Source organism: Amblyomma maculatum, chromosome 5 (genome assembly GCF_055883805.1).
Source record: "Amblyomma maculatum isolate TAMU_Amacu chromosome 5, ASM5588380v1, whole genome shotgun sequence".
Lineage (NCBI taxonomy): Eukaryota > Metazoa > Arthropoda > Arachnida > Ixodida > Ixodidae > Amblyomma > Amblyomma maculatum.
Window position 1 is genome coordinate 56212594 of NC_139348.1, and position 12229 is coordinate 56224822.

Below are 12229 nucleotides of genomic sequence, written 5' to 3' on the forward strand. Positions count from 1 at the left end.
TTGATTCAATTAGCTGCGACAGTAGGTCACGCGTTCTCAAGCGAAGTCCGAGTGTTTGTTTTTGTTTTATCCTAAGTGCTCTTGCACAGAATGAGCAAGGGTAAGAAGTTCATAAGTGTTTGTCTATAACTTTTTGCACCAGGTAACATTAGCGACTCCTATGTGGCAACGCATGAAACCGAGCAAAGTTTTCAATAAAACTGCGACACTCGCGGGTAAAAACCAAACATCTGCGGCACGATTAGCACTATGCGGTTTGACCAAAGCGTTCCAAGCTGTGCAAGGAAGATAGCCGCTGGCGCTGCAGCAGCAGAAAAGAATTATGGGAGTGTAGTAATTGTTATCTCCCTCTGGGGTCCCCTCTCGCACAAGGCGCTTCGCGGTGAGGCCCAACGCTTTCCGAGATGAAGATATCAGCAGCGAAGAAATTCGTGTGTTCCTGCACGACCTTAATGGTAGGTCTGCTCTTGGACCGGGTGGGGTCACAAATAAAACTGGGCTTGGTGGCTGTGCCATGGCAAAGACCACTAATCCACTCTTTCTGACAATGCAGGTGCTTGTCACGATCGTCGCTGCTTTTCTGCCTGGCCGGACGACTGCGCAGTCGGGTTCGTCATCCCTACCTGCGATTTCTTTTGACTGCGGCGGATTTGAGGCCGGCTACATCAATGTCACTGCTGCCGTCGACACACCGCCACGGATCTGCCCAACCCTCGCTGCCTCCTGGATCGCCCCATCACAGTCGACATCACCATCTGCAACTATAAAACCACAGCATTCGTCAACGACACTTCATGGGCTTGGTAGCTGTGCCATGGCAAAGACTACTAATCCACTCTTCCTGACAATGCAGGTTGCTGCACAATACAGCCTATTCGCAAAGAAAACTAGTAACTACTTCTTAGTGCAGCTGCCAAGCCCACAGTGTCTGAGTGCTCTTTTTGCCGATTTTGCCCGCTCCCTCCTGTTGTTGTTATCTGGTGATATTGAAACTAACCTCAGTCCTGATTCTGACACCATTCTTGCCGAGTTGCAAAAAATTTCAGCCAGTCAATCCCTACTCATCGCCGAGGTGGGCGAACTAAAAAACCAACTACTAACGACAAACCTAACCATCTCCAATCTGAACGAAAGAATGACCGACCTCGAGAACCACTACCAAACTCTAAAAACCTTACAAGCAGACCTCGACACTGTCCGAACTAACGCCGCCCAGACAGCCTGCTTAGTCTCTGCATTAGAAACACGCCTAGACAACGCTGAAAATCGATCGCGGCGGAACAATCTAATATTTTATGGCCTTGAAGACACTACTACGACCGAAACATATGCTCAGGCTGAAGAAATAATCATTCGTCACTGCCAGGAGCGCCTTAACAGATCAATCGACCCTAAAGAAATAGAACGCGCACATCGTCTTGGACGCCATTCTAACGACCGCTGTCGCCCAATAATAGCCAAATTCACGTTCTACAAAATTAGAGACAATATTCTTTCAAATGCCCGGAAACTAAAGAACACATCCTTTAGCATCGGAGAAGACGTCTCTCGTTCTGTCCAAACCGCGCGTAGCCACCTTACAGCTTTCGCCAAATCAAAAAAAGTTAAATTTTCACTTCGCTACAAGACATTGCACATTGGTGCTAAGCGTTATATGTACGATATCCCATCGCAGACCGTTCAAGAGATGTCATAGCGGCCACCTCCCCAAAAAGCAATCAATACCCGTCCCCGTACTTTATCAAATAATCATCTTTCGTTCTCTGTAACCTTCACTAATATTCGCAGTTTTATGCCGAAACGAGAACGCGTGTCTAGCTTAGTCACATCATCTAACAGCACTATGCTCCTGTTACCTGAAACCTTGCTTACTAATGATATCACTGATACTGAAGTTATTGCCGATTTGACAAATTTTTCTGTTTATAGAAAGGACCGCACATATTCTCGAGGGGGTGGTGTACTGATCGCTGCTGGGCCGGAAGTATCTTGTTCACCCATCCGCCTACCATCTAACTTAGAGATACTGTGGCTTTTGTGCCGTGCTTCACCGCATTCAGACATAATCGGCGTGTGTTATAGGCCTCCACATGCAAGCCCAAACTTTTCCCGCGAACTCAACAATATGCTCAACCAGCTCATGACCTCTTATCTAAACGCGGATATTCTTCTGTTTGGTGAATTTAATTATCCAGGAATAAACTGGCTCAACCCTTCTTATTCACAGCCAATCAGTACAGAATCAAGAGATTTTCTAAATGTTTGTTTGAACTTTAATCTTTACCAACTAGTGACCAGCCAAACACACATCGCAGGCGATTCGAGCAGCATTTTAGATTTAATACTAAGCTCTCATCCTGACAGTTTGTCTTCCATTACATACATACAGCCCATTAGCGACCATAAAGTCATTCAAGCAGATTTTTCCTTCCGCACCGAGCGCCATGAAATACAAAAGAAAACAATCACCCTCTATGACAAGGGTAACTACAATGCCATTAATCATGAACTGAGCATTTTTTTCCCACTCTTCGAAGCCGGTTACAACTAGAGATCTGTTAACGAGAATTGGCTAATATTTAAAAATAAACTCCACGAATTAACACAAAAATTTATCCCTAGAATAACATTCCGTGAAAATCGCTCTAAACACTGGTTTTCTAAGACACTAAAAAGACTCGAAAATAAAAAGAAGCGGCTTTTTTGCGCTGCCAAATTGAAAAGCAGTCCCGAAGCGCGGGAGAAATATTTTTCAGCAGAAAGAGAATACTTGACCTCTGTCACCAATGCTAAACATGGATGGATGGATTGAATATAGGAGCGTCCCCTTTGAAACGGGGTGGTAGCAGTAGCTATCATGCTCATTTTTCTTCCTATATCTTAATTATTGATTTAGAATGGTTTACTAAACCATCATTCGATTTATTAAATTTTGTTCCTACATTACTAACATTATGTCACTTCTCTGCTTTTAAGCCACCAATCTTCCACTCGTTTTTTGCTAGTTTCCACCGCCGGTTTATTAACTCGGCCACTGATATCTCTAAACCCCAGAGCTTCAGGAAGAGTGATTGCGCCTGCACCAACTTAACTTCCGGATGGATACCATTACATTCGAGTATACTGTGGTCAATTGTTTCACTGGAGTTTCCACATACAGCACATGCGTCATCTACATTGTTAAATTTCTTTTTGTAGCTGCGTGTTCTAAGGCACCCTGATCTAGCTTCAAAAAGTAGAGCACTCCCTCTTGAGTTACCAAAGAGATCTTCCTTCCTGATCTGCATTTTCCACTTTCGGTATAATTCCACACTCTTTCTTTTCCATCGAATTTACCCAATTTTTACCTTCGGTGTTTTTCACCTGTTGCTTAATGCTCTTTATTTCTCCGTCCTTGTTACTAGCATACTTACTAGTTAGTTTCCTAGTTCTTTTTCTCCATTGTGAGTCAACGCTTTTTAGGTACAGGTATATTTCAGCCCATCTGTTACTGTCCAATTTCCTCAGGAGTTCCACATATAATATTTTACTCTGAGCTTCCCGTACTTCGAAAGATGCCCAGCCCATATCTCCCTGTGCCGCCTCATTTGTAGTTTTGCCGTCGGCACTTAGTGCTAATCGCACAACGGATCTCTGATTTGTTTCTAATGTCGGCTGTACCTCTGATTTTAGGCACAAAACCGGATTTCCGAAAGTAAGTCCGGGCACCATTATTCCTTTCCAAATACCCCTCAAAACCTCATACCTATTGTATCCCCACAATGCCTTATGCTTCATTATCCCGGCATTCCTTCGCCCTTTGGCCTTAAGTGATTGCTCATGCTGTACAATGAATGCCAATCCTTCGTTTATCCATACCCCCAGATATTTATATTCTGCTACTCTAGGTATTTTAAGGCCTTGTATGTTAAAACCCTGATCAGCCGCGCCGTTGAAAATCATCAGACCCGGCTTAACTGCGCTGAAACTGAAGCCTAGAGCGTCCCCTTCCTCTCCGCAATACTTAGAGCTTGCAATTTTTCCAGACTTTCAGCTAGCAGCACAATATCGTTTGCATACATCAAACCGGGGAGGTGCTGCTCTACCGCCTTTTCACCTAATCTATATGACAGGTTAAAACCTAGGTTACTGTCTTGTATCCTCAGTTCCAGGTTTCTCATATAAAGCATGAACAGCACCGGTGATAGAGGACACCCTTGTCTTAATCCTTTGCATACTTTGACATCCTCCGTACTTCTTATCCTTTCCCACGTAATTTCTACTTTGTCATTCCTGTATATTACCTGTAGGAACTCTATTGTCTCATAATCGATACCTTCTTCTTTTAATATGTTCCACAGGAGTTCCCTGCCTACGTTGTCGTACGCCCCGTCTATCTCCAGGAAGGCCAAATACACAGGTCTATTTTCCACTCTAGGTATTTCGATGCATTGGGTGAGCACGAACAGGCTATCATCTAAGCGCCTACCATTTCTAAAGCCGTTCTGGAGTTCTCCGAGTATCTTGTTACTTTCAACCCATGCTTGCACCTTTAATTTCACCGCCTGCATGGCTAATCTGTACATAACAGATGTTATGGTAATCGGCCTGTAGGATTTTATGTGCGTCCTGTCTCCTTTTCCTTTATAAATCAAATTCATTTTACTCTGCTGCCAGCTGTCCGGAATTCGCTTATTCGTTATGACTGTTTCCAGAGCTTTTAACAACGTTTCCTTACTTTTTGGACCGAGTTCATTAATTAGCTTGATCGGAATTCCACCTATTCCTGTAGATGTGTTTTTGGAATATTTTTTCTGCCTTTTTCCAGTTAGATTGGTCAGTTCTAAGCTGCTTTGTATTCTTCTACTTTGTGTTGCTTCCTAATTTGCGGAGATTACCCTATCGTCGCTCTTAAATGACTCGGCTATAACTGATGTAGTGTAGTTCACTGCGTTATCTCCCTTTAAACAATTTCCCTCGTTATCTTGAATCCGATCCTGCTTTCTTCGATTCTTCGTCCCTAGCCAGCTGACATGGTTCCAGAATTTTCTTGCTCCGCCTCTAGAGGCATCGTGTATATAAGCCATCCAGCGATCGGTGGACGGTCTTATCTTACTTTGGACGAGGACCTGCACTTGAAGTTTCTTTTGTCGATATGATTCCCATTTTTGGTCGATTTCCTCCTGAGATACCTGTGTTTTCTTTGCCATTTGGTTTTCCCTCGAAGCAGCCCGTCGTTGTTCAAAAGCTTCCCTGACTTCCTTATTCCACCAGCTCCGTGGCTTCCTCTTTCCATTCCAGCGGTTTGCTACTTGAACCTCCTGAATTTTCCTCCTTATGATTAGTTCTACCTGTTCATAATCCCAGTCTTCCATGGGGCTTTTCTCTATTGCTTCCTCTATGTCTGCAGCTATCTGCGCTATTTGATCGTCGTTTAATTTTGCATTTACGTTTTGTCTAAGTTCCATTTCTCTTTTCATCAAGGGCCCCATCTGCAGACTAATACGTTTATGATCACTTCCTAGACTACACTCCCCTTCTTCGTCTATTTCCATTTTTGTGACCTTCCTATAAATTTCCTGCGACATTAGACAACAGCCAATGGTCGTCTGCCGGTTGCGGAATTCCCACGTTATTTGGCATTCACATTTTGTTTCTCTATTTACTATAACTAGATCGTGTCGCTCACAGAAATCTAGCATTAGCTTGCCGTTACAATCCGTGTACCCATCCAGATCGTCGATGTGGCCGTTCATGTCCCCCAGTAGAATAATATTGGCGCCGTTTCCAAACTGGCTTATATCGTCACTGAGACATTCAACAAGATCCCTGTTTTCTTGCCTGCATTGGATGTCCTGTTCCTAAATAAACTACCCCTAGCCATTTCCTTATGCCGGCAATTGTTTCTGAAACCCAGATATGTTCTTTACAAGATGATTTAACTCTTTGCCAATTTGTTCCCTGGTGTATCAACATGCCTACCCCTCCACCCTTTTTTTCCGTTCTCGTTCTGTTGCACCATTCCCAGATGTAGCCTTCTATAAACGGCGGATCTTCTAGATCCCTGAGATTAGTCTCGCAAAGAGCGTACACACCTATTTTGTCATGGTTCAACTGCTGTTCTATCTCTAGCCATTTTGCTCTTTTTCTACCTCCTTGAATGTGTATGTAGCTGATCCTAGTGTTAAATTTCTTTTTTGTACTTTTCTTTCTCGACCTACTCTTTGCCATTTTTGGGGGCTCAGCCTCCATTATTACACTTTCTTCTGCTTCACTTCTAACTACCTCTGTGCACGGAGTCCTCGCGGACCCCCTAAAAAAGCTACAGCCCTGCCTGCCAGGCGCCAGCCGATCTCTGCTCCCACCCTTCTTTTAAAATGAATGCCATCTCGCTTAAAAGCCCTACCAAAACCTGCTTTATGTACCTCCCTGTTAACCTCACCCACTTCGAAACGCTTCTCCAGGCTTAACTTTCTTATGTCCTGATTAACTGTCACCACATCCTTTTCCATCTTTCCGTTCAATCCTAGCACCTCTGGTACTGTGCATACAACTATCTGCGTCTGCTTTTTTTAACACGCATTTTTTAACAGCGACCTACCGCGCATGCTATGCGATAACCCCATAAAATTTTGGCGCGCTATCAATCCCGGACCATCACACTCAATAACCCTCACTCATGCATCCGGTATTCAAGCCTCCGACACAGAATGCGCTAACATCTTCAATACGGCGTTCTCGTCAGTTTTCACCCAGGAGCGCCACCCGCCTCCAAGGATCCTTCCTACTAATGCCACCTCACCGATGGACGCAATAACTTTTTCTTCAACTGGCATCTCGTCTTTAATTGAGAAAATGAAACTTTCCTCGTCAGCCGGCCTCAACGAGATAAACACTAAACTACTAAAAAACACGAAGTGCTTTAGTGCAGTGTATCTAGAATTATTGTTTTCGCAATCACTCTCTACAGGTATTATTCCGGAAAGCTGGAAACTTGGGAAGGTCGTTCCACTCTACAAATCAGGTGACAAAAATCCCCCCCTAAACTACCGTGCAATTTCTCTAACTAGCGTCCCATGCAAGATTATGGAGCATGTCATATACTCTCAGGCAATGGACTTCTTAGACTCTAAGAATTTGTTCCATCCATCCCAACACGGTTTCCGCTAGGGGTATTCATGCCAAACACAACTAGCCATGTTCCTCAACGACTTACATGCTGACCTGGACGCTAACCTTCAAGTTGACGCCATCTTTCTGGATTACGCTAAATCATTTGATAAAGTGCCACATCAGCGATTAATACAAAAACTTTCTATTCTAAATTTACATCCTAATGTGCTAAACTGGATCAAGGCCTTCTTAACAAATTGTTTTCAGTCAGTCATTGTGAACAACCACTCTTCCCACCCTCTCCCTGTAACATCCAGCGTCCCACAAGGCTGCGTTCGTGCGCTCCTATTGTTTTTAATATATATTAACGATCTCCCACAACATGTATCCTGCCAAATTCGAATGTTCGCTGACGACTGCGTAATTTACCGCCAAATAACAAACACAACTGATCAAGAAGCCCTCCAGCAGGACCTTAACCAAATTGAACAGTGGTGCAAAAATTGGCTTATTACCCTGAACCCTAGAAAATGCAAGCTTCTTTCCATTACCCGTCGCAAAGAGTCATGCCTTCCATTACAAAATCGCTAACGAGTCCATAGAATCTGTATCATCTTTCAAGTACTTAGGCGTCACATTATCTAGTGACCTAACATGGAATGCACATGTTGCTAACGTGATATCATCTGCAAACAAAACTCTGGGATTTCTTAAACGTCACCTTCTCCTCACCTCGCATCACGTGAAATTGATCGCCTACAAGTCACTCATTAGACCTAAACTTGAATATGCATCCGCAATACGGGAATATGCATCCGCAATTAACCTCATAAATGATCTAGAGGCCGTTCAAAACCACGCTACGAGGTTCATTCATTCTTCTTACTCGTACGACGTCAGTGTTTCAGCCCTAAAAGCTAAATCAGCACTATCGCCTCTTTCCGTTCGTCGTCGCATAGCCACGCTATCACTGTACCACAAATTCTTTCACTCATCACTTGACGGTGCCCCCTACATCACGCCAGCATTTTACACTTGCCAGCGCACTAGCCACATGCTTCAAGCGTTTCGCCCAAGTGCCCGAACTGTTACTTTTTCAGCCTCCTTCTTCCCACGTGCAGCTAAAGATTGGAACGGCCTTCCCCAGCATATCGTCGACATCACCTGCCCTTTATAAATTTGCTAGCAATCTTAACAACGTTTTTGTGCATTATCACATATATTGCAATGTCGTGTACCTTTTTGCTCATCCCACTCCTTATGTATTACCCCGCGAGGGGTCTTTAAGGTAATAAAATGAAATGAACTATGAGAAACTTGGACAACAACACCCTGAACAAGCTCACGGAATATATGCATGAACGATGGAGGGAGGGCTCCGCGCTGAAGCAGTGGAAGACCGAGAAGACGGTACTCATCGCCAAATCCGGCAAGGCTCCTAGCTTTAGGACTTTGAGGCCAATCTCGCTCCCTTTATGCATGGGCAGAGTAATGAAACATGCATTCCGTAATGGAGCAAACACCCATATCAAAGTGACAGGTGTCTTCCCATCTTCATTAAATTTTGGCCTGACCCCTCGACGCAGGATGCTATGCTCTACCTGAAACATCACATGCGGGACGACAAGATCTGTTCCACCAAAGCAATCCTCGGACTCGACCTTGAAACGGAATTCGACAGGGTCACTCAGTCGATCATCTAGGCCCATATTTCGCGCATGACCCTCGGAAAAGAGCTGTTAAGCGGGGATCCAGGATCTGGTAGCGAGCAAGACAGAAGCGGTGATGGCTTGACTTGTAGACAGCTAGTCCGCCGAACCACTTCCTTTTTCTCGGCGATCTGCCACCTTAATCAAAACTTCTTTACAACATGGCCCCCGCAGAGAAGAGGAGTCATCCTGGCGGCTCAAGGAGACGAAATGATAGCAGGATCGTAATAAGGCTTTAAGCGGTTGACATGAACAACCTCACACCCGCGGCGGTGAAGGCCGGCAGAAGCGGCTAGCGGTTCAACTAGGTAATTGAAGTAAGAAGTCTGTTGGAGCACTAGATAGGGTCAGTGGTACTTGGAATTAAACTTGCTAGTAAGACCGGGTGATATCGGCGGGACCCAGAGCGATACGTGAGAACCGGGAGAGAATTGGGGACACAGTGGCGGCTGTCGCTGTGCGCTTTCTTCTGGGCTTTCTAGTCCGAAGTAATCGAGCGAGCCAGCTTGCAGCATTCTTCACTGTGCCTGGCAGCTGCTGAAAGTGATGTATACTCTCAGATATCAGGATGGTAGGAAAAGATGGTGTCGAGTGGAGAAGAAGGTTCACGCGCATACAGCAGAAAAGATGTCGAGAATCCGGTAGTTACTTGAACGCCGATGTTGTAGGCATAGGTGATAAATGGAAGAATCTTTTCCCAATTGGAGTATTGGAGGTAATTTACTGGGACATCATGTCACGCAGTGTGCGACTAAAGCACTCTGTGAGGCCTTTGGGCTTAGGGTGGTACGCTCTAGCTGTCCGGTGGAAAGTTTGACATTCGTGTAGGATCGCTTCGACAATCTCGAATAGAAAAGATTTGCCTCGATAACTCAGAAGTTCACTGTGGCCCCGTGCCGCAGAATGAAATGATGAAGAAAAAAGCACGCGATATAGGATCTGGTGCCACCCTGAAGTCCCAGTAAACACCAACCCATCTATGAGACGGCTATAAACTGTCTTGCCAAGACAAGCAAGATGCCTGATAGATGTCTCAGTAGACCTCTGAGATGGCTACTAAACGTATATAATATGTCTCGACAAGATATGCAAGACATTGCCAGATGTCTTGATATTTCTTGTAGTGATCTTGTAACTCAGCTAACGCACCCACTTTTTTAGGCTACAAGACGTCTTGCAAGATATCTCCTAGAAATCTGGAAGACAAATAACATACTAAACGTAAGTCAGTCTAGCAGATAGCTATAAGGCATCTTGCCAAGATAAACAAGTCACCTTATAGACATCTGAAGTGGCACCCAAGACAGCTGATAGACATTTAAAAGATGCATTGACAAGATATGAAAGACGTTTTTACATGTCTTGGTACATCTTGTAGCTGCCTTCTAGCTCAGCTAATGCATCCACTTTTTTTTAAGCTACAAGACGTCTTGCAAGTCATCATCTAGAAATCATTAAAATAGATTCTGAATGTCTAAAATGAGCTCTAGAATCTCCTGCAATGCTCTAAATTATTTATTCCCTGCTATTTCTCGCAAAACTGTCTGAAATGCTTATGTATTTGCAGAGTTTTTCAACACCACTGTCAGACATAAAATATAGTCTCATCAGATGCTACTACAACTAAAGCCGCATCGCCGTCACACACCCACAGTGCTCTTTCACACATTCAGTTATGATGCAAGCTAAACTGATGTACAATTGTAAATCATTAATTCTCACGCACTACAACTGTTGTCTAGTAATGAGAACTGTATGTTTTTTATTACAAAGCGTGCCAAATTTCACTGTTAATGGCCATCAGGGGCTCTTTGGAAAGTTTGGTAATAACTGCACCCAATGCTAGAAAATGACATGAGTAAACTACAGAACTCTTTAATTTCCTCAGCATTATACATTGCAAATAGGCAACTTAAACAATCTCACGCATGTTAAAAACAAGGAAAGCCGCAAGCAACAGTATGCAAATGACAAAATGTGGTTCTCTGAAGCCTAATATTGTACCAAGGAAGAAAACACCAGAAAGAGCCAACACATGACATGAAAAGAATGATGCACATTGTCATTCATTCTCACAGACATTAAAACTGCAAACAGTAAGTGAGATCTGTACACATTCTTTGTTACAAAACATGCCACACTGCACGGTGGACAGCCATCGTTGGGTGCTGTTTGGGAGATTTGGCAATAACTGCAAAAGGTACTAGGAAACAAAATGTGTAAATCATATATTTGATTTTTTTCAACAATGCACTACGAAGTTAAAAGCACAGAAACTAGACACTACAAGTGGTATGAAAATGACAAAATAATAATGCAGTTCTGTCCAAGCTTAAAATGATCTCTTTACAAAAACAATGAAAACATCCATACTCCAAACAAGAACAGGAAAAAGACTAGAAATAAACAGGGGTAGGTATGCAAAAGTGTACAAAACTGGTTGAGTGGTTAAACGAACTATCTGCATAATGTTTGTACAAAATAAAACAAAGCAACAAATTCTAATGAAAAAGCTTCAGTACACAGAAAAAGGTGCTTTCACAAAGGACCATCATGACCAGTGTTACATTTCATAATACTATATGTGCATGCATGTCACCAACTGAATCCTGGTCATACATAAATCTTGTAGAAACTGTATAAACACTTGAGCATTAGGCACGACATCAAATCCATTAAAAAATCCACATTGCAAAAAACGAAGCCAAGACTGCTTCACTGCTGCTATTCCTGTTAGCATGACTAGAATGCACTGAAAAAAAAAATGCAATGGCTGCATGCCTGTCCTAGTTACATTCTACTATCATAACTAAAAAGCACTAAGGAAAAGGTAGCAGGTAAGGGTCGTACATCACTCTACAAGAAACACTAGAAGGCACCATAAGGGAAAAAAAAAGAAGGAGCAAAAGGTTTGCATCCCTGTTATTATACATACCAACCACTATATTCCATCTCAAAAGTTGTTTGCAGCACTACAAAAGGTAAGGGCAGCATGAACCAGCCATGATGGCACAAACTGCCCTTACCTTTTGTAGTGCAGCAAACAGCTTGCGAGGAGTACAGAAGGCACAGCAAAAAAAAAGAAATAAAAAAATCAGTGTTGCACGGTGCTGCTCTTCACATTCTGCTGGTATAAAAGAAGGAAGTTAACTGCTGAGATAGTTGGTTTTCAGAAATAAAAAAGGTATTTAGCATAACACAGACACACACACGAAAGAAGACACCACGTGTACTTACTACAACTGTTTATTTAGGGGCAAGCAGTTGATCCATAGCTTTCACTGCTGATGTGCACATGTACAAGGCAACAGGAAAACAGCACCAATCTTATCAAAGCAGGTATGAGAAATATCTGTTCAGCCTTAAAGAAAAACGGAAGTGTTGCTGACACAGCTCGAACCTGTTTAATGTATAGATGGTATCCTCTG

General features: G+C 43.3%; 2 protein-coding genes across 2 annotated transcripts in view; both read left to right on the forward strand.

Moving 5' to 3' along the window:
* The window catches only part of LOC146188355 (cell-death-related nuclease 7-like), a 105251-nt gene that overhangs the window by 12092 nt on the left and 80930 nt on the right, over window positions 1-12229 (forward strand). The window lies entirely within an intron of this gene.
* LOC146188356 (uncharacterized) lies at window positions 848-1696 on the forward strand. Its single transcript, XM_084603407.1, has one exon. The coding sequence runs from the start codon at window positions 848-850 to the stop codon at window positions 1694-1696; it is 849 nt and encodes a 282-aa protein (XP_084459533.1).